Source organism: Enoplosus armatus, chromosome 14 (genome assembly GCF_043641665.1).
Source record: "Enoplosus armatus isolate fEnoArm2 chromosome 14, fEnoArm2.hap1, whole genome shotgun sequence".
Taxonomy (NCBI): domain Eukaryota; kingdom Metazoa; phylum Chordata; class Actinopteri; order Centrarchiformes; family Enoplosidae; genus Enoplosus; species Enoplosus armatus.
The window spans coordinates 9,835,637-9,859,743 of record NC_092193.1 but is presented as its reverse complement, the minus strand read 5'-3'; the positions used below and the strand labels follow the sequence as shown (position 1 = coordinate 9,859,743).

Here is a 24,107-nt window from a genome sequence, read left to right as displayed (position 1 = left end):
GTTTGTCAATTAGCCTTTCGTCATCGCTAAAGATATCAACATTGTTGTCATCGTCACCATCATCCTGATTCATACGGATGATGTTTTGTGATGTCAACATCTACTCAACCGTTTCAGTAGGTTAAGGCATGTCTGCCACTGGAGTCCACAGACAGGTCAGACAGCTTTACAGTCTCTCAGTCTTGTAGATAAGTTGCTGTGTTTGCTCTTCTGCCTACTGAAGTCTTTCAATTTTGGTGAGAAAAGACGAGAACCAGACGTCTTTTATTTGCAGGTGTGCACGTCGTAGACTCTCACACACTCCTGACAGCTGACGTAGCAGCACCAGTGGAAAATACAGTGACACTTTTCTTTTCTCTTCTCAGTCCTGGTGTTGTGACCTCTGCCGCAGCAGAGGAGGTCGCATCCGTCTATACCATGGGACGTCAGGTTGCAGATGCGATCACGGGTGCCAAAGGAGCCGGTCTCAGGATTAGGGTCACAGAAATTGGGTGAGCTTTCATAATAAACCAGGTCGCGCTCTGTGGGGGGTTTGAAGTAGTTGTACTTGGGTCTCAGGGTCTCCACCCATCCACGGGACTCCTTATGTTTCTCCACCACCATCTCTGATGCGCTGTCATACTTATCCTTCATGTAGTCACCAATAACTCGGAAGTCAGGCTGAGACCACCAGCACGTCTTGACCTCGCAGCTGCCCGAGAGCCCATGGCATTTACACTTCAGGAACATGTTGTCGTTGAGGGACTAAGGATAGAAAATCAATGCGTTAATCAAACATCTGATAGTAGAAAAACAACTACAACACAATCAGCAAAAAGAGCTTTAAGAAAACTCACCATTCTTCCTGCTTCATTGTTATGGCGGTTCATGGCTGAGCGTGCATCAGGGCGATTCTCCCTCGCGTCGGCAAACTCCCGGGACACCATGCTCCCAAACTCCACATCCTCGCTGCAGCCTCCCCACTTCCATCCTTCACCAGGGGGGCCCTTGTGGCGCGTGTCACATCCGCAGATGGTGGCTGAACCCTCAGCGCAGGCACGGGTCACTGCAAATGCTACTCCCGCCGAGGCAATAGCATGAACAAACGCTGACTCTCGAGTGGCTGGAACGAGAAGTTCAGATATCTGTAAGACATAGAGCATTGGAAAAATACTCGGAGGCAACATCCTGCAGAGAAACACCTCTGCAGAATTAAATAATCATGGATTGGCACATGAGTAAGGAATTTTAAAAGCTAATGATTATTTTCAAGATTTCATTTATAGAAAACTTGCATAACTATAATTGCTAGAGAATGTAGGTCACCACCTGTTTATATGGATATCCGCTTGTGCTTGGTCTTGTATGATTGCACAAGCAAATATTTCTCAACCCAAGCCAACAAGACCACATCAAACAACCTATACATACTGTAGAGTCCATTACTATTGTTGGCTACACGTGTTTAGGTTGTATCTACCAAGGTGTACCAGTGTGTGGGTTCATTCAGCCCAGACATCAATCGTCCTGTCTCTGAATAAGGCCAGTAAGGCCTCTATGTCTCTGTCTGACATAGCTAACTGATGAGTCAGAGGGATCAGGATCTTCCAGAGAGATGAGAGGAAGAGACGAGCCTGACAGGCCTATAATTAAGAGACTCAATTAAGCTTTTGAAAGGTTAGGAAACGGCCTCACACTGCGGGGATAAATCTTAACCCCAACATGGAGATGGGATGGTAGTGTCCAGATATGCAATCCCGAACAACTGTTTGCTTCAGCATTCCCTGCTTTAACAGATTTCATTATGATGGGGAGGTTGCCTTGAATACACATACTTGTATGGTCTTGCACAATCACAAGAAAAGAGACAGAGAGAAAAAGATAAAGAAAGTGGAAACACCAGAAATGAACAGAGTAAAGAAATGGACAGACAGGGTAAAAGATAAAAGAAATTTGGGATTGTGTGTGTGCATATATGTGGGTGTATGAGATAGATAAAGAGACAGTGCATGCTTCTGTCTAAAGAACAAGAACGACAGAGGGCAAGAAAGAAAAGAAAGAAGGGAGGAGTATAAAGCTAAAGGGAGTAGGAGCTCCTCCCTTACAGCAGGTTCCAACCAGTTTGAGGACTAAAGGGCATTATAAACAATGATGCAAGAGAAAAGGTCTACTGGCATCCTCCACCACCCACTTCATACTACTATTGTGTGCACACAAGGTTACTAACGTTCACAATACATCTGAACCTCTGCTTTCCTTCCTCAAATCCAGATCATTTAACTTTGATATAGTATTATTTTCTTTGCAATCAAAGTAGCTGAAGGCTTTAAGATGTAAATCACAACCTAGGGAACAGTGATCAATTATATATCACCATTCATAATCTTAAACCAACAAAATGTGAGCTTCATGTTTTTAGTTTTGGGGTGACAATAACAAAATGTGATATTGAATAAAAGCTTCTGCCTGTATTTGAATCAAGATTTGGGTGTCACTTTAGTTAGATTCTTCTCTGCTACACAAGACTGTATCATCAGCATAGAAATATAATTTAATTTAGTGTGTCTCAAAACGTTGATCATTATTTATGAAAAGAGCGAAGAACCTGTGTGGACCTAAAACAGAACCCTGGGGAACCCCTTTGGAAATGTGATCTTACGGATGAGTGGCAATGATGCTGCAGAGCGTAAGGGGGTGGAGGACTTAAAATGGGAGAGGAATAGAGGATTCTCTTGGGATGAAATGAGCAAAGGAGAAGGATCAGGGCAAATTAAATAAGTCCTGGTGTCTCTGTGTGTGAGAGGACAGGCTAACCTAGAAAAAAACAGTAGGTCTCTAAGGTCGCAGGTCATAGTTCAGTACATTACATGATCGCTATTTACATAATACGAAGACTGGTGTTGATACATACATACATACTGTACATATAACAGGTTAACTGCATTCAAGCATATGCATATCTATGCCAAGGATTTATGCTGTTGTCCATATAGCTCTTAAACTCTTATTGGCTGTGCAGAAACTTTCACAATTAAGCTGCAAACCTGCACTTTTTACTTGATCAAATCGGTTGTTTTAACCACTCACAACATATTTTTAACACATGCAATTACAGAGCATAGTTGGTTTTTGAGGAGTATTAGTCTCTATATACACCTCAACACCACGTTGTGAACCTGGTGCCAACTCAAAGGAATATTCTTGAGCTGGTGTGTGGTTGAGACATTTACACTTTGTATCAAAAAGCCAACAAAAGTTCAAATTTTGAAATGTTATTGAGAACATCTGGGTGTGCTTCAACAATTATTATTTTTAGAAGAAAAAAATAAATGTTTATCAAACTACTACTTGTGTATCATACTTTCTGTTTCATATAGCATTCAGGGGCTATAGACACCTGTACTAGCATTTACCCCACCTGGAAACACCAGCTCTTACATTAGTTGCTCAGCTTTTCTTGGTCTTACGACCAATTTATGGTATCTTAGGACACTTTTACTCCGACTGTGCTCCTCCACCAAACTTTGCCAGACCATGGCAGGCCAAGTGGTCCCTACAACCTGCTGGGGGGTTGAATCCCCTATTGTGCTGCCACTGTCACGCTGTGTTAGTCCCACAATGGCCCCAGATATTTTATATGAAATTTGCCCTGGCCAGTGATTAGTGGGGACCAAGTTAAGTCATAGCAACAGAGAACTATGCATTGGCCGGACCCCGCTTGTCGGCAGACGGGGAAATCCCTATTCAAATGGTTTAATAAAACAATCTAAAGGGCGTGTGAATGGGGAAAAGCACTTTTTCTCCTGCTTAATCTCATGGTTGCGAAGATATTGTGCTCTGAGCAGTGCTCAGCAGGGAGTGGGGCTAAGGTCCCCCCATCAACTCCATTTACCACACCCCTTCTTTCTTTCTTGCCCAGAGTTAATGATATACTGGTGTGCTAGCTTCCCTCCCCCAGCAAGGAGAGACATACGTCTCATGAAAAGCAGAGACCTCTTAGCTCATCCTAAATAGTTACACTTTCTCATCCTCAGGTCATAGGTCGTAACCCACATCCCCTGACCTTTTCCCAGTTAGTTTAGATGGGACTTATTTGGGTTAATTTATCGGCTGGTTTTCCTGGTAAACAGAGTTTTGTCAAGGCAGAGGTACAGGGAATGAAGGGTAGAGAGGTCAGAGCTACAACAGTGTGAAACTTTGCAATCCCTTCCACATGCTTTACATATTACGTAATAGTTTCCTATGAACCACATTTTAATTTAATGGTTTCAAGTAGAATAGTGACGGTGCATGTCTATGCCTGTGTGGGTGATAACACCTGCAAAATTGTGAATGTCCACATTTTGTAGCAAGGTTGCCCTCACTAATTCACTAATAATCATATGACTCATATGGAGCCTGATTATACCCATAGAGTCGGTAGGTGTTCTGTAAATACCAAGAATGCCGAAACAGCTCTGGGATCGGCTCTGTGGACTAAGAACACCTGCGCAGATTTCTATTACCTTTCATCACAGGCAGATTCCAGCAGTGCATGTTTTGACACTTTAGTTAATGTAAATTAATGAGTGCTGACGCAGACATAGCCTACAGGCAGGGCTCGTGGTTTGGGGTGTGGAGTGAGAGAGAGACATAGAGAGAGGATCAGGCCATGTGTAAGGGAGAGAGAACATGCACATAGTCCATTGTCCGTTTTAAAGACAGGAATAACTTAACTCTTTAATGTTTTGGCACATGAGGTTGGATATATGCGTGACAGTGTGCATTTAGATGGATGAATGTTTGTGTGTGTCCATGCCAATCTATGATCACATTTGGCATGCTTATGCATATGAATTTGAAAGGAGGTCGTGTTAGTGATCAAAGCATTTTTCCACAAGCAGCAACTGTAAAATGTTTTCCATTCAGTCTTTAATTCTTTTAGCTGTAGTCTCAACTCAATTCACAGAATCGCCTTCTCTCCTTAATGGTCCATGTCTTTCATTCTTCTAGTACTCTGCTTAATCCGCCTCTGTAAAACAAACTTCTAATGTCCTCGGCGAAGGTGAGGAGAACACGGGCAGTGATGGGCTAACTGATAGGAACTAAGCCTCTGAAGCCTATAAAGGCGCCTACTCTTCCTTTCAGCTTTGGACCCCAAAAAGGCAGGAGGAAACCGACACACAACAGTCTGAATCGCAGACAAACAGACACCAGTGAGGACAATGGCCCTGTTGCACAGACAAACACCAGCATCAATCAAATCCAATGAAATGGAAGCCCTCTCCTACTAAGCCCTATCAAAGGCCTGTGAGCCCCTGAGTCACTCTCCTTGGCCTCTGACAAAGGCACTTAATCCAGCCACTTTGACCTCTCACATTATTAAGGTGCCTCAGTGACCTTAATCCAATCAAAATGATTCACTAAAGCCCAGTAGCTGCCTCCTCTTTCCACTCAGTACTCCTGCAATTTAGGCCTGGGAAGGGAGGCAATGGGAGAGATGTGGTGGCATTTTGCACCACAATAGGGCTCAGATGGGGAACCCCTATCGTTAGCCACCTACTTGAGCTCAAGCCTCTTCTATCAACTGGCTCAGGAGTTTATTAAAAGCAATTGCCCTGACTAACCTCCAACCCCCTGTGTTTGCATCAATCCTCTGTAAACTAGGTGACAGGTTTAGATCCCCGACCCTCTACCCCTATGCCTTGCACTCATTCTCAATTTGAAGCCTGTAACTCATTTTAGAGTTAGCAAAAAAGAGCGTCCTGGAACACTATATTATAAAAAGCATCTGCTCTTCTCACTGAAGGCATTAAGGCAATACCACATTCACTTTCTTGCCAAGACTTAGGTGAGAAGATCGATACCATTCTCATATCGATACGTTAAATATGAAGCTACAGCCAGCAGCCAGTTAGTTTATCTTAGCACAAAGACCAACAGTAGCCTGGCTCTGTCTGAGGGTACCCAAATCTGCCTACCACCAGCTCACTAATTAACACGTTATATCTTGTTTGCTTAATCTGTACAAAAAACAAGTGTAAAAACGACAGAAGCTAAGCTAGCTGTAGCCTCATATATAGCTAACAGACAGATATGAGCGTGGTATCCATCTTCTCATCTAACGCCCTGCAAGAATTTCCCAAAGTGTCAAACTAATGCTTTAAGATAAATTATATTGAAGTGCTCTGATTACTTAAAACAAACTACACAACTTTTTTTGAATTGTGTATTGTGCAGTGGGGATTTCTGCAGTCTGAGCCCATGATTAGACCAGAATTGACATACGCCTGAAAGTTGTAATACATCATCACAGAATCTAATGGGGAAAATGTATTTTGGAAAACACCAGAACTCAGTTTACATTCTTGTGTAAGGCACTTCAGAGGATCGTAGAGCAGAACAATCACAGGGGATTCCCTCCTAAAGAAAACTCAAACAAGACAGAACTCACTCGTCTTAATTGTGTACATTATTTCATGCATATAGGCTGCTCAGAGCTTGTCCAGTCTAAAGTCTATTTAAACAAGGATTTGAATGAGCGTAATGAATGATGCACGCAGGGAGTGCAGCTTTTCTAATGCAAATATAAGACGAAGAGAATACAGAATTGTTAATGGAAGAGTTAATCAGCATGGAGATACAATAAGTCACGTTCATTTTTTTCAGGTCTAGTCTTTTTCCAGGTGGTTTGAAGATCTAAGAACTTCTAAGAACTTAGGAAACATAATTTGGGGGCAGTTGGGTCAGACAGCATCACCAAAGTAAAAGTATTGTAGGTGTAAAGTCACATACAGTCACTAGCAGCATTATACTTTCCTTCCAAATACAATCTTTACATAAAACTAGGTCTTACATGATGAAACTAGGCCTATTAATTCATTCTTTTCCTGTAGAATATATGTGTTACTGTCACGTTTGTCATATTTTTCTCGGTAATGTAGACTCTTGACAGCAATGTACTTTGATAATTGAACTACGGACAAGTAGCACTTTTGGCAAATGCTACCAAGCCAGTGGTTTTGTCTGACCTTTCAAAAGCTGGTGAAAGGTTTGGAAAAGGTGACTTCTGTTAATTACAAACGAGCCTTGTAAACAGGGATGGTACCAAATTAAAACTCCAGGAATCTTTCGTAGGAATTGAAACATGAATATTGCCGACCTGTGCTCGAGGTACATTGACAGGTTCTTTGCATAAAGAAAAAGTAGCAAAGGCAGGTCACATATGTGCACTATGATGATGTTAAAGACAGGGCACTGCACATCTCATCAAAATCAACATGAATGTGTTTGCTGTGTAACATTACCTTTATCTAACACTGGCCCAAAAATGGCCAGATTGTCATTGACCGTGGTGCAGTTCCAGCGTCGGCCTCTGAACTGGTGCTGGCACTCCTGGATGCCAATCTTCACCCCCTCGGCCACACTGGGCATGATTTCCACGTAGTTCCGGCAGAAACGCAGCTGCTTGGGCACCAGCCCCGGGATGCTGCCACAGAGGATAGGTTGAGTGCCCAGTGATGAGTACTGGTGGCCCACTGCGAGTGACCTTCAAGGAGAGAGGAAGTCATATTGTCAGTGCATTTTCATGATTGCATCTTACCTGTCTGCCTGTGTCTTTATCTATTGATTCAACACCATTGAAGTGGGAGACTAATTTCCCTCTGCAGGTGCAGTGTAATTTACGTCTGAGTGGGTTTGATTGTGTGTGTTTATTTGCTGTATCAGATGCTACCATTAGGCGTCCATCCTTTATCCCTTCAACTACCCTCTCTGCAGACACCTGGCCTTTGTGTGCATTGAAATTGCAGCCCTGCTACAACAGAATCAAGCAAGGCTTCTGTCTAAGATGAAAGTCCAGAATGCATCTAGAGATCTTCATAGGCCTTAAGCTGACAACTTGGAAAACTACACCTTGTTATTAACTGTCCGCACACTTAACAGGCCTTCAGCTTAGGGTAATAAGAGTGCAAACCCTACACTGAAACTTCAGAGAGTGTATTAAGTGTAACACTGAACCCAACCCCCCCCCCCCCCCCCCCCCCCCCCCCCCGCCCCCTTTTCCTTTGAGGAAGGTATTCTGGGATACAACAAGTGCAAACTTGGTTCACTGATTACATCTCACTGTCTCGCTCTCTTTCTTGCTTTCTCTCTGTCTTTCTTTTCTGTGTCCTCTCAATTAGGACTTTTAGTAACCAGCAATCATAGAAATGGGATGTCCATTGTGTCATTGTGTAGTGTGTCATTTTGCCAATTGTAAGAGACATTTTGCTGTACTGGGTTTGGATAATGGGTTTGATTAAAGGACATGTATAAATGTTGTGTGTTAATTATTGTAATTTAGATACCATTTTTTCTAGAACTGCATGACCTGCTGACCTGAGCTCTTTAGTTTTTATTGAAATGCCACCTAAATCAATATTTTGACTACATGATTATTTAATAGCAGAGTTCCTATTATTTTTGGCAAATGCCCTGCAGAGTAGCTACAAAGTAGCTTGTTGGCAATCCAGACAGGTCTTCATTTCACCTCAACTGTCTATTAAAGACTGAACACTGGCAGCAGTAAAATGCTGATCCTCCCCTGAGTGATATGGGCTTGATAACAGTTACTGTGGCTTTTGCACAGAGCAGGTGTGCAGTCCTTTTGCTGCTCAGTTAGCTCACTGTCTGTTGACCTGTTCACTGTTGTTCACGGACTAATCGCTGATCACAACAAGATTACCAAAACTCCTGACACTGGCCTCAGGCTGCTTTCTTTAAAACCTCACCAAGAAAAGATCTTGTCAGTCGAATGACCCCTGACTGACGACGTCTGATGGCAGCAAACATGTTGACCTTGAATACCTCAGTTATATTTTGAAATTTAAAGGCTAATTCCATTTTCTATATTACACTTCAATGTTGTCTGTCAGGTGTCAAGGTGTGTGTAAGCCATCAGGTGACCTGGTGGGTGAACCACTGCTATTTCCCGCAAGCAAATGTCAGAGTTATGTGTCACACAGAATTAAACAGAATTTCTCGCCTAATTTCTTCAGACTAGACCGCTCGAGTTAATCATAAATGAGACATCCAGTAAGCGAGCAATGGCAAGTTGAAAATGACCCCAGAGGAAATCGCATTTGTCTGCAGATTGTCTGCAACATCCATCAGTAAACAAGGGCACTCCTATTACAAGCTGACCTCTCTTTGGCCCTTGTCAGTCCATATACCCTGAAGCACATCATTCCCAGCAGAAACCTGAGTCCACATCCCAAACTGGTGCAGACTTTTGGTTTTACCTCTAAAACACGCATAACAAATAGAGCTGAAATGCTAAGAAAACCATGTACCACAATTCATCGCTCAAGTGCTGCAGGCCTGCATTCTTTTAAAGCAGTAGTCCCCTGTCAGTCCGGTTTTGAACCTCTGCTTCCTTTTCCTCTACAGAGAAAAAATGTGTCGTCTTTGAGTTTCCATGGCATTTTCATCCACTCCATCATTGATAAAGCATTTTGCATTAGTGAATGAGCACCAAATGTATCTCAACAGCAGGAACCAGTGTAGAATAAAGGTCAGATTAACTCTTTTCAAGGCAGGAATAACAGCTGGATTTGTTCTTCCAGAAACACAGGAGTTTCCTCTTGGCCAGAGTCTGTAATGAACCCTCACTACTCATCAGGACTACACCTGTGAGGGTCTTTTTGCGTGCATTTCTGCCAGGTCGTCTTCTTGAACCGTGTCACACAAAACCATCATGAGTCAGTGTGCTTTGGTTGCTCCACTCATGCGTCTCTGTGTCTGTCTCAGTGGGGCTGAGTAATCCATGCCACCTCTTCCTGTGTTAGGAAATGGCCTAAGAGAGGAGGCTGGGCATGTTCCACCAGGGATGATTTATGATTTTTTTAAAAAAAAGGAACAATTGCATAAAGAACAGTGTTGTTGGATACCAACTCTTACAGATAGTTAAAAAATGGTGGATTTAAAGCATCGATTGAGTGCTCTCGCTTTCATTTATCCTCCTCACACCAGCTGCACCTCCAAAGAAACTGATGTTCAGTATAAGTGAAAAAGAAACAGAGGATTCCCTCATGTTGTTGAGGTTTATGTTGTCAAATGAACACTTGAGTGAAAACTGTTACAATAAATACTTAAGCAAAACATATATCACATTCAATTTTTGTCTCAGCGCAGACTTTCCCCCGCTCATCTAAGTGTATCCAGCGCAGGTTTAATGCATATTTCAGCAAGCCCAAGCAGGGTACCTTAGAATTACCACTTTGCTCGTGGGCCCTGGGGCCTTGGAGCCGACTTTGACATCAAGAGAATATGTTTGGGAAAAGGAATGTGCGGCAAGCTTTCACCTCCAGGTATTTATCTTCTAAGGTGGGGTGGACTAGGGAAGGGGGCGGTGGGGTGGCGGGTGCAGCCAGGCTATGTCATGGCAGGTCGAGAAGAGACAGACATGAACCTGTCTTGGTGCATATCCCGATCCCCGGAGACTCCTGTGGCACAGAGGAGGTTGAGTGCGATGCAGCTCCGATGGCCACTTGAAGCCAAGCTCAGCGAAGTCTGTCATCAAAACATCACAGGTTGCTTTTCACAGAAGCGATTGCTTTTAGATAACCGACATGCCGTTTGAAAACGGAGAGACAATGCAGGCGTATTGAGCGCTATCCAAAAGGAACCACGTTGTTTGACTTGGGATGAGTTGCCATGAAACAAAAAATACATCAGCAGTCTTGCAAGAAGAAAAAAAAAACTACAGTATTACGTCAAGAATGTTCAACTTAAGGTGACTTCATGTGCTACTTCTGCAGTCAAAGATTGTTTGTATTGGAAGGAGTGATACAGCAAACTTGCTCCCGTTATGTTTACTTGCTTCTGTAGTTACACTCTTCAATCAAAGACCTGACCCACCCTCCAGAATCAAAGCATCAACACAGAAGTTGGTTCTTGACTTTGTTATGACAGAATGGAAACCTGCCTTCCACTGTGTCATTCATAACTGGCTCCACAAAAAAAGAAATAAAAAAAGAAGCTCTTACGGAGATTGAAATTCAAGGCCTTTCCTCGCCAGTGTGTCAATCAGCGGCGCTAACACACTAACACAAAAGTTCAAAACACGCTCATATCAGATGATAAAACACAAAACGTTCAAAGAAATATACTGAACATCAAGTCAGTTGGTAAAGCATCCATTTTGACTGCATGCACTAACTTTTAGAACGGGACTCTACTGATTTGGGTCCATTTTTTCCCACCTCTCGGTCCAGAGGGCCCACTGTTATATCAGGATTTCCTTCCAGCTGTGCGTGTAATTAGTTTCTCATCGGTATTACCACCAGGGGACCCATTAAGGGAAGTAGATTAGGGTACACCCAATGTCTAAGCAGCCCCAAATATGAAATTATTTATCATAAAATTACAAAATAGACATTGTTTGTTTGCTTAGTGCTAAAAAGGCGTTTGGGATTGTAGTGTGTAGCTGATGGATCAAGCATGAACATTGTGAAACCAGACAGGAACTTCTCCAGGAGATGAGACAGCCCATTTAACCAAGAAATAGAATGCGAAGAAATAGTGCTAATAAACGTCACTTCTCAGTTTCTTAAATATGAGGAATGATTCGGCTACTGCACCATTCATTTACAATATCATTAGTGCGTGCACTACAGGGACTCCTTGTGCTTCTGGTGGGATCAAAGACAGAAAGAAAAATCAGTTATTGTAGGTGAGGTGAGTGTTAATGCTGCAACCCTCAACGTGATTTTTCAGGTTTTTGATTTTTGAGGACATTTTGAAAGTGAAGAAACAGATGGGAAACAATCAGAGGTGGACTGAGATATCCATACCCATGATATCTATTACAGGAAATGCTGTTACAACACATCAAACTGTGCTGAATAAGCCTTCGGTTATGTTTAGTTAAAAGTGAAAGAAGCATCCCAAGTCTGATAAGAAAAATTACATGATTCTATTTCAAGTGTTGTACTGATTGTAATCATAACATTACCACAAATAATACCAATTAGCCTACATAAAGAATAGACTGTGCATATACAGCATGTATTACATTATCAGTTTCTTAAGGCTAAACCCTGGGCAAGATTTCATACTTGTTCGGTGCCACTTTGACCCCCCACCTACACACAGACACACACACACACACACACACACAGGAGTGGACCCGCGTGCACACACACACACACACGTACACACTTGCAAGCACACAAACTTTGCACCTGCTGCAGTCTGATATGAAAATTGCTCTCAGTCAAATTGCATCGTTCATGCTGCAAATGTCGGAGTCTAAAGCATTAAAAATATAAAAAATATAAAAAATATAATGTGTTCAGTGAGTTTGGTTTCTAGACGTCTGTTCTCTGCAGATTAAAAGCGTCATTTACTCACGTGTTTTTACTCGAATTGCACCTCAGGTAGTTAACACAGTCAAACTTCTCTAAATCAAGCTGGAACAGCGTTTACCTTCAGAGCAGCTAAATGTTCCGCTGCTGTCAGAAACGAAATCAGAACCACAGCCTCTCAAAGTCACACAGAAGAGATGATCGGATCCTTCTCAACAGTTTCTCAGAAATAATATATGTCTCCATTTGTCCGGGATATAATGTAAATAAAACTTACCACCAGATGGGATAACTTGCCATGACGTGAGTAAGCCCACAGAGCAGCAGGAAACATCCAAGGTATATCATCCTTAAAGTTTCGCAAAACTTCTCCAGTAGAAAGCCTTCATGCGCGCTCAGACGCGCACTGAGATTTTAAGTGAAGAGCAAAAAAAAAAAAAAAAAAAAAAAAAACCTGCGCTGATCGATTTTTATTTCTATCCTCCTAAAACAACCGAGGGAGATTCTTTCGCGACTACTCGTGGCAGAACTCGGGAGCCAAATATTAAAAGTTAAAAGCTGCTTGCTTCTTGTAGGACCCAATCAGCAGGTATCGCCAAAGGGGGAATTCTGATGATATGTTCCCTCTGTTGCCTAGTCAGGCAGTTTGAACTCAGACACCAGAATGAGCTAATTTTAAGATGTGTTTTAGTGCTCATTGGGAATTGGTCGCATTAGCATGCAGTGTGTGTGATATATAATGTTGTTTAAAGGAGAGAGGGAGGGTCTGAGGGGTTTTAAATAGACATCGGAACCCCTGTGGATTGCGTAGCTATAACAACCTGTCCGGATTTCACTCCCTGGCTTGAAGCTTCTAAAATGCAGAAATAAATATGTGTGAATTGCTTGAGACCATTATTAAGGTCTCTAGTCCTTTATTTGTGCCTGTTTGCCATGAATGTAAAATTAGAAGTTGAGAAGTTTTTTTTTTTTGCCTACAGACTGATGGATTCACAATGAATAAAACTAGATTTGCTAAATTGCTTTAAATTTTTCCCAAAGACATGATTAAAGAGTTCATCAACTATTGCATTCATTTAAACTTTAATATGTGAAATAAAGATTAAAATCTCAGGCTTTCTGTTATTGCACTGTGTGTTCTTTTAAATTGTGCTCTGAGGTTGTAAAATGGCAAAAGAAAAACAGTGATGTTAATGTTCTTGTCATCATAAATTAGACGCATCCTGAGCTTTAAAAGAACATATTCTGAGCATTCATTAAGGAAGGGAAAGTTTACTTTCTCAAATGGTATTACTTCATGCACTGTTTAAACCGGCCCGCATGATAAGGTGCCAGACTGCTTATTCCAACGAAAATATTGAATAAAATTGGCCGCACCACCGAGTTTAAATGGCAGAGTGTCTGCTTCCCTCTTTCAATGTCAAGTAGCTGTTGATAGCTGATCGGTCTCTCCATTGACAGCCACTGACGCTTACCTGATGAAAACTGTCCCGGTTGTGCAACACGAGGACTAATAGAGTTGTGAAAAGGGAACAAAAAGACAATTTCTAAATTTAACGCAATAAATTAAATCAGTTGAGTTGTCGCCATTTCTTTAACATTCTCACTGTATTTTTCTCTATTTTTAGTCAACATCTGTTGTTGTTTTGTAGGCTATGAAATAACAATAATAACAATGATGATTGATTAATAATATATATATATATATATATATATGGAGAGAGAGCAGAAGCCAAATGATGGACTGTGTATTTGTTTGACAGCTAATATTAAAACCTGAAACGAATTGAATTAGAATTTCTTATTCAAATATTTTGTTTTCTTGCTCCAATTCCGAGCTTTTGAGTTGAAGTTTACTTGACCTGTTGGAGCTCATCTTCATCTAGATGTGTAATCACAACATAAGCCAAAAAATGTTTATTTACCTTTCACAGTGTCTGATCTCCAAACTGCAGGGAGATGTATCAACTCTGTTTGATGTGCGGATACATAGGCCTGCTCATCCATGATTCTTTCCACTGACTCGTCGTTCAGTCATACAACATTTTATTCAGTCAAACCTGCCATTGTTCTCCAACTTCCAAAAAGTGTTCATATACTATAAACTTTAATGACTCGCCTGGAGGAGGGAAACATGGTTACACACATCTCAAAGCCCCTGAATGCAGCAGAGAGACGAGATGTTTGCGCCATCTAGTGGAGATCATTGTGCACTGCAACCCTGGCAAAATTCAGTAAAACTCTCCTCATATTACAGTTATAAACCAGACTGAAGCATGCCACCTAAAATAACTGCTTTTCATCACCAGAGGTGGGAAGTAAGTACATTTGGTCAAGTACTGAGTACAATTTTGAGGTACTTGTACGTTGAGTATTTACATTTTCGGCTACTTTATACTTCAACTTCACTACATTTATTTTCCCTTTATTATCCCTTTCCCTTTATTTTTTTCTTTCTGTGAAATTGTAAATGTAAAAAACTGTTGTTTTTTTAAATTTTAGTAGCTTATTTGTAACAGTCTTTATTGTTATTATTTATTATAACTTGATTTTCTGCTTATGTTTCTATTGCACTATCCTATATGCTGCTGGAACAATGCAAATTTCCCTGCTGAAGGATCAGTAAAGGATTATCTTATCTTATCGCTTATCTTATCTTATTTCATATTTGACTTTTTACTCCACTACATTTATTTGACAGCTAAAGATAACTTACCCGTTACTTACCTACTTACTAAGTGTAAGACCTGAACACTTCTTTCACCAGGATGTCATCATGAATGGCTTTTGATTAATATTACTCTGATAAGGATTTATTCCACCAAAATTAGAGTCAACAGACCCGTGATTCAAATTATTATAAATGAAGTAACAGTTATAATAATCTTAACAGTAGTAGGGATGATTGCAATCATAACAAATTCAAGAAGTTATACATTTGACAACAATGACTGCTGCTACTTCTACAAATAATAATAATATCACTATCACTATGACTATTTTTGTAATTCAAGTTTTTTTTATTACGTTTTCCAAAATATAAACAACATAATGACAAGACAACATATGATAGTAAATCAACGAAGAAAAACAGAACAAATCTGGGCACATGTAACTTTAGTAAAATATGCCTCACCAACAAAATAAGAAAAGAAAAAAAGGGGCTCAAAGTATAAATAGAATACCACATAAGTACACCATAAATGAAGTAGCATATTTTCATTTAAAAAAATGGTGGTAACATTTTAAATCTGTTATGCTTCTTTCTTTATGTACATGAATGAGACCAGACTTCATTATTATTATTAGTCCTTGTGAAAGATTCAAAAGAGGCAATGTCTGTCATTCATTTTAACCATAATAATATTCATAATCATCATCAAGTAAATATCTGTTCTGTAATGTTGAATGATTTGTCACTAAATGATCAAACTTCCATACGTACAGTTAATAACTGGAGAGCTGCACAGGAGGAGTTGGAGAGTTTGGGCAGCTGCAGAGGGGGAAATCTGGGAGTTTGAGCAGCTATGAACTGGGACCTTTTTTTCTCCCCAGTAGCTGTCAGCACTGGCACAGAGGCCAAGTCAGCGAGGGTGTTAAATGCATGAGAAAAATGTGATGCCTGTTCAGCGTATGGCAACTGACTGTAGATCATATAGTTCAACAAGAAACTTAATAAGTGCTAAAATGTGTGTGAAACGTTTAACTTCTACATACCATAAACATCAATCAAGTTAGAGTTTTATGTACAGTGGTCGCACAGTGAGTACACTTTTTTGAAATAATCTATTCAGCAAACTGTAAACTGGTTTATGTTAATTTCATCTCCATCAACACCAACACCAATCCTGTCTCTGCAGTCCATCCATTCAAGCAAACAGAAGGACATCATGGCACCTCTGTGCGCCCACGGTGACCTCACTGTGATCATGATGTCATTTAGCGCCGTTAGCGGCGAGTCATGTCCGACAAGTGAGTCTTGTCATTCCTCTGCATCATAGGCCTCAGTCAGACTCCCTCTGTTTGACACAACACAGCTACACCAACATCATGTAATATGAAAATATTGAACTAATCACATTTTCATTACTTCACTGAGTTTTCCATGAATATTTTTCCGATGTGCCACAAAGCTGTTAATGCTCATTTGTGCATTCCAGTGTCTTAATAAGACGCAACATACAAAGAACATTTGATTAAACCACAGCTTCTGCACATAACATTTCAAGATCTTTGTTGTGTACAAATGTGACCACACCACTAGATGTCAGCATTGTAATGGAATTACAATATCTATTGTCACTGCTGAGCTTTAAAATAGAAAGAAATCTCAACTGGAAGCACATGCGGCCCATATATAATGTATATATATATATATATTTTTACAACGTTATGGTAATTAGGGCAATTCAAAGTACTTTAATAAAGCAAGGAAATGCATTAGAACAACACAATGAATAAACATGCATACTTAAAATAAAAAACAATACAAAAAGTAATAGACCGGAAATACACATACCACAGTCCAATATTGTAAAATTATTTTCATATTTAGGAGGTTTTCAGTGGCAGTAAATCTCATATAGAGATTATAATTATCTAGAAGGGGACTTGGCAAATACAATTTTGAAGTTTGATAAGTTTTTGATGCTGTTTAGTTCGAGCAAACATGAAAGAAACTACTAAACTAAAACAAATATAGGCTGAGCATTGTGACATCTATCAGAATTTACTATCCAACTGAATCTGTTCTGTTGTGTTTCTAAATTCTTTCAGTAGATGATCATCAAAAACAAACTCAGATGTTCAGTAAGGGACAGAGAGAAGATGACCAAATGCAGACCAACAGGACTTGTAAACAACGACTCTTCCTCTTGTGTAATTCTGTTTGAGTAACAATCCTTCCAAGGGAAAGGGAGGAGAGTTGTGCCTCAGTAAGTTGTGACACATCCCACGAGCTCACACCTGGAAACAACTCATCACTTTCCCTTGTACGTCTCTGTTGGTCTCCAGACATGGGAAACAAAGCAAAGGGTCTGCCTCTGCTTTGACTTTATCTTCAGGATGGGCATTACCACAGGCGTTGACGTCCCTATCTCGTCTGCTTGCCCTCTTGGCAATACAGGGTGTAAAAAGGCTTCTGATAAGAGAAATCATGGGAGAAAACTTCTAAATCTTAATGTAAACTGTCTTTGTGGTCTCTGAGGTCACATTTGTTGCTTTTGAGCTCAGCACACACCTACACACGTCATTAATTGTACTGTATGTTAGCTGAGCATGAGGACGGATAGCAAAATAAATGAAACATGTGAATGAATAAGTGGAGAAACATAATGCATGCAGTAGTATGATGTGAGATCTTAGACCAATATGTTAGATAGCACTCTTTCCTCACCACCATAAAAACACCAGTTGAAGCTTAGATAGATGCTACTGATAGATATAGAGAGTTGCAGCAATCTAATCAGAATGTAACAAAAGAAATTTGAGTTTCCAAGTGCAGATAAAAAAAGATATTTAAAGACAGGAAGCAAGACTCAGTCTCAGCATGACAATCAAAATTAAGCTTGTTATCAAATGGGACTTCTGCAATGTGGCTCAACATTTAATGACAAGAACCCTAAATGTGAGAATCTTGATTAAGTGACGAGTCTGGACATTTGATAACAACTCCTCATTTATTAATTATGAGAATTATCTGTGTTAATATAGATATGCTGCTTTTGAAACATTTGACCTAAAGGTAGCATGAAGGTAGTATGTAGACAGAGAATAGTAGAGGACCGAGGACTGATCCTTGCGGTACTCCATGAGTGAAATGGGTGTTGGAGGACTTACAGTTATCTCAAGCCACACAACTGTACTTTCAGAGAGATAAAACACATCTAATTAATTAATCCTTTAATTTAAAAGGATTCACAACTAATGTCGGCAACGAGAAGCAAATAGATGCACCTGAAGGCCTAGAATCCCTCTGTCTGTCTGCATGTGTAGCCTGTCTCATTTTGTCTGTAACTGAAGTCTTAAGCTTTTGGTCAGAAGGTTTTTCCTCAGAGGGACTCAGATAGTTATGTTAGTGCTGAGGTCACACATTAAGCAAGCGAGATGAAGCTCCGGAGGCCAGAAAACAAGAAGAGACAACGCAGCTTTAATTACAGGAACAGCCCTATGTGTCATATCAGGGTGCAGTGTTTTACATCAACTTCTGAGAGCGAGAGTGCGCGGCTCCATTTCTCCCTGTTTCTTCAGTCACTTCTTCTTCTTCTCTGGTCTTTTCCACACAAGGACACTTTTTCTCTGGGTCATCCCAGGTCGCAATCAGCTGTGAGGGAGGCTGCACCGACTGCAGCTGCTCAGCTGGACTCTGTCTTGTTTCATTAACGCTAAGTAAAGCAGATCATACCATTCCATCAACACCACCTGCTGGTCAAGAGCACGACCCATTCACTGTACTTCTACCATATCGTCTGTCTTCGTACAGCAACCTGTACTTTCCTGGCTCGAACTCTCCACATGTCACTACTTTACTGTTGAGACTGTGTCGTGTCATTGTTAGATGCGTTCTCCAGTGAGATGAAGTGAATCTGGATGAATGGCCGTGTTTGTTCAAGGGCAAATAGAAAATTGCGATCATGTAAACACCATTCAAGCAAGGTGTTTCGTAGGTTGCTGGGAAACCAAAGAGTGGATCGTATCATGCGGCTTTGGCAAAAAAAAACCTAGTAGACTGCGGTTTGATATTAATGTCAGATATTAATGCCATTGTTTGCAAGACCGGAAATGTAAGTAATGCTTGATTGAGCAAAGCTGCTGGCCGACAATGGGATGAAAATGTTAATAAAATAAACCCAAAAAATGCCTTAAAGATAATTTAATGTTGGCTTTTGGAAGATCATGTTTACTACAACCAACCATTTCACCTTGCATTAAAGGTATTCCATGTTTCCTCCCACAGTTACACAGCAGCAGTTTAGATGAGCCTACTTAAACTCTTTCAAGAACGGACAAGCCGCCACATGCACACATACAATTTGGCTCAAGTGTGTCATAACACTTCACTAGAAAATGTGCATGGACCATAGGTTACATGCCACAAATGAAGCACTGGGATTAAGTTCCACTACGGTGTTTTTTGATAGTAAGGTGCTTCTTTAAACTGCAGCTACTGTTTTGGTTTCTGCACACAAGGTAAATCCAGGAGACAGTATTAAGCAATAATTCTGTAATCCTGCTATCTTTTCTTCATTTAGTTACTTTTCTGTTGGGAATTTTTTGCTTCTTGCTCTCCTTTAACCTCCTTTAAATTGCGTTCATTAGCAATGTCTAATTTGTTTTCTCTCTGCGATGCAATCACACCAAGACAGGAGGTTGACAGTTCTTTTACTGGGGTTTCAAAAACAACAGCCACCTCTCCAGCCCCTAAGGACGGGCTTTTTCCTGATTCCTGAGAACTGCTGCACATGGTGCACCCGACGCCTGAAACAGCAGAGCGGCGCAGACGCACCGTCAGCCTCCAAACCTAAGCCACAAATTATGTCTGGTACATGGAAAAGATCATGTGGCCCTGCAGCGGAGTAGGGGTGGTGAGAACGAGGAGTTTGGTGGTAACTGGGTTGGGATTGGACGGATACGATTTACATTCCTCTCCAGGGATGTGATATCAAGACAAGGTCAGACCAAGGCTAATACATAAGACTCTGAGGAAAGGGAGGAGGAATCTAATCTTTGCTCTTTACTCAAAATGACTTTTTTATGTAGAATACAATACCTTATTTTATGTTAACTCATAACCTTCTACGAGATACAATCTCTCGCATTATATTGATTATCTACATCTTTCTAGATCTCTTTATTTGTCTAATTTATATGGACATGCAGCAGATCCTTTGCACACAGTGTTTGTCAAAAATATAAACAGTACAATGAAATGTTTGAATGCATTTTAGGAGATTGTTCCTTTCAAGGAAATACCTCAAACTCCATGAACATCCCATAGCACATTCCATCTCATTTGAATAATCGGTGCACAGACTAACCTCAATGGCCAGAGGAGCCTCATTGTAATTGCAAAGAAATGTAACACTGCAGGCAAACAGTCTAATCTGAGCTGAGTATTCTAGTCACACTTGGAGCAAGCTGACTTTTCTACACCGTTACTTAAGGGTGACTTTCTCATGGATATCTGATACGATGGATCTATAATATTCACATCTAAAATGCATCTTGTTCATTTATATATGCGTGTTAGCTTCCGAGAGAGAATCGGAAAGGCAGAAAATGGTAGAGGAGGGTAAGGTAGTATCTCCAACAGCAGGGAGGGAAAATTTCCTGACAGCCTAAAGAGATTAGTGTCCATTACCAAACAAATTTCTGCTACCACCTACAACACTTATGACAGCCCTCAGTTCAACCCTCATAGGAGCCCTGGTAAAAAAAAAAAAACCCCACACGCTTTTGTCCTCACGGCCATGTTCCCTCGACACCAGAATGAAACAAGCTCTGTTTTCTTCGTTGCCGGGTCTGAGAAGAGGGGGCGAGTGTGTTTTAAGAAGGGTGTGGGAATCAATTATCCCACTCAAGAGACATGCAGGACCATTGGGTATTGCTTGGGATTAGTGTCCATTCTTGTCATGTACTGACAAACCCTCCCGCTGATCTCCTTAAAACCAGGTGTTATTAAGAAGCAGGGCCCTTACTGGGGGCCTATAGGCTTTTGAATAACTGCCCTTTAGGAATGACTGACAAGCTTATAATGCTAAAAAAAAAGTACATTCCTGTGCTTTCATGCGCTCATCTGTGTGAATTCTCAAATGATATTGAGCGTGAGTTGAAAGTGAAATCACGCACACAGCAAATTCATAAGACTTACAACCTTAGCTGTGACTGCTTAGTATGTGTCTGTCATCTTGTTTGAACAGTTCAGCAGCATTTCATTTAAATGTTAAAGGAATGGTTTGACATTTTGGTAAATACGCTTATTCGCTTTCTGGTGGAGAGTTACATGATAAGATAGATACCAGTCTCACATCTGTCTGCTAAAAATTAAGCTACAGCCAGCCAATTAGCTTAGCTTAGCACAAAGGTTGGAAACACGGTGAAACAAGCTACCCTGGCTCTATTTGAAGACAGCAAAATCTGCCACCAGCACATCTAAAGCCAAAGCTTTATTGCGTTTGTTTAAACTGTACAAAAATCAAAGTGTAAAAACGTCACTTCGCTATTTTACTGGGGGTTATGTGCACGACTTTTCCTTGGCTCTGAGCTGTTGCCAGGCAACCAGCGGAGACTCTAGGAAGTTAAGAAATAATATGGCACTTAACATAACTTTACAGGCTGCACATGCAGATGCACAGACTGATTTTAGGCCTTTAAGTTTACACAGAAATCAGGTGTGACCTCTTCATTCCTAATATACTGACAAATAATGGAATTGTTCGTCATTTTGGGAAATGCACTTAATGGCTTTCTTGCTGAGAATTAGATGAGAAGACCGATACCACTCTCATGTCTGTCTGTTAAATATGAAGCTTCAGCCAGCAGTTGGTCAGCTTAGCTTAGCATAAAGACTGGAATCAGGGGGAAACAGCTAGCCTGACTTCAGGAAGTCACTGCACTTGGCCAAGAAATAGTTCCACGCATGATTTGCAGTCAAAAACCAAAAACCAAGATGAAGGTTTTACACTTAAAACAACTAAAGAAATGAGATATAATGTGTTCATTAGTGAGATTTAGAGCTGCTGGTGGATTTTGTTACCACTTGACAGAGCCTGGCTAGCTCTTTGTTATGCTAAGTTACAGCTGCTGGCTGTGGCCTTATATTCAACGGACAGATATGACGATGGGATCAATTTTGTAATTTTTCTATCTGCCAGAAAGCGAATTAGCATATTTCCCAAAATGTCAAACCGCTGCTGTAAAACAGCCTTCCAAAGTGCAGCAAGTCAACCTGTCACTTGTTCGCTCATACTCAGATAGCACACCATGCAAAAGCTGAATAACTGGTGATGTGTTGATGGTCGTGATCATGGGAGATCCAATATCATGTGAAACACGCAACCATAACTATCGAGCTTTCTCACTTTAATCTCTAATTCTATTTTGTTTACACACAGTAAGTACAAACTTGGCTCTGTGAAGCCACTTGGCCCATCTGTGGCTGTTTGTGATCTGCGGTGAACGGGCTGGATATTGTTTGAGATTGGGAATGAATAGAATTCATCCTGAATCCTGGCAGGAGCGCTCCCCAGGTGTAGCTGAGAAAACCTGGACCCTTCCCAAGTTCAGATACCTCTGTCTTATTTACGTGCCAGAAATCAAGGTGTGTGCGGACACAAAAGATGTCAGTTGGTAGCTGAGCCACTGAAAGGTGTTTACACAGGAGTAAAGTAGGGTTGTCCCCGACTAAAGACCTTCTCAGCTGACAAACAGTCTGTGGATATTATTTACTAATCTAGAGGTCAATGTTGTCAACAAATCTGTAATGCTGCTTCTTACTCATTATGGCTGTCATGCTTCAGAATAAACCTGTCAATACTGCTGTCACACCAGTGAAATGTTCCTGGGAATTACTGTCATTTAACCAACCATTAAGTCAATGTTTTGAAATGATATATATAAAATGGAAAAACAAATAATATTAACCATAGTCATTTAGTTAACTTTAGTTGTGAAAGAATCCATTGTTAAATCAAATAAAGATTCGCTACATTACATGTTCATGTATGTATTTTACAAACATGTAACTTTCAAATTCAAGTGAGTCAATAGTGTTTGCATGTTAGAGAAGGTTTTCTGTAACAATAACTAAACCTTTTGGTAATCTCCAAATCTTATGCAATCAAATGCGTAGGAAGAGTAAATATTTTTCAAGTGCAGGCCTGCCAAAGGGTTCAGATTACTTCCCAGAGTGATTGATAGTTTGCCAATTGATTTATGGTGCTCAATATGATATTTTGCAAAGTGATTAAAGGTTTCGTCTTCAGCTCTTGCGAAATCGCCTGCAGTTATATTTGCGGACAAATTTGCTCTCATCATTGTGAACTGCTGATGAACTCACCTCAGTGCATGTGGTTTAGGAGAACTGATTGCTGTGTCTCACAAGAGGCAAGACCAGACTGATATTTAACTTCGACAGACAATCTTTAACCAAAAACCTACTAAACAGGAAGCCTTTTCTGCAGTATATGATCAATCAACGCAGACATGACGATGTATGGAGCATATGAGTGAACTGGTTTATAATGCAAAGTCTGGAACAAAAGTTTGAGATAGTGAGTAAACCTTTCCATACAATGCAGCAGTGGTGGGAAAAGTATTGAGATCATTTACTTTAGTAAAAATAACAATTCTACAATGTAAAAATACTCTTACCTGAGTAAAAAACAAAACAAAAACCCAGAAGTAGCTCTTTGAGCAAAATGCAAGTATCAAAAGTAAAAGTATGCAGCAAAATGGCCCCTGGGTGAATACATTTTTACTGTTGTAACTGGTCGAGGTGGAGCTAATTTAAACTTGTTAATACAGTTGTATTGACATCCCATCATATGTTTCCTTGTAACTCCAGCTGTCAGACAAATGTAGAATGAAAAGCAACATTTGCCTCTGCCAGTTTGTGGAGTAGAAGTATAAAGCATTGTAGTCCTCTCAATAACCAAGTAAATATGTCAAAACTTCTAATTCTTGACCTTGGAAACAGCAGTTGACAGAACAATTTCAACAATGAGGTCCACTTGTGTTAAAATTGCTCCAGTATCTGTTCTGGAGATTTCGGTCGTATCACTCGATCTTCCTCTGCAGATGGAG

At 40.6% G+C, this 24,107-nt stretch overlaps 1 protein-coding gene across 2 annotated transcripts; it reads right to left on the bottom strand.

Moving 5' to 3' along the window:
* Positions 1–264: 264 nt before the first annotated feature.
* On the bottom strand, positions 265–13,769 carry wnt3a (wingless-type MMTV integration site family, member 3A). Of its 2 annotated transcripts, none has more exons than XM_070919676.1 (4): positions 13,721–13,769; positions 7,266–7,508; positions 837–1,102; positions 265–744 (listed from the first exon to the last, which is right to left on the bottom strand). In XM_070919676.1, the coding sequence occupies exons 1-4, from the start codon at positions 13,758–13,760 to the stop codon at positions 265–267; spliced, it is 1,029 nt and encodes a 342-aa protein (XP_070775777.1). In that variant the 5' UTR covers positions 13,761–13,769. The 2 variants fall into 2 exon arrangements, with proteins under 2 accessions (XP_070775777.1, XP_070775776.1); XM_070919675.1 differs by lacking the exon at positions 13,721–13,769 and adding an exon at positions 12,583–12,653 and having other exon boundaries at positions 7,266–7,507.
* Between the last annotated feature and the right edge of the window lie 10,338 nt (positions 13,770–24,107).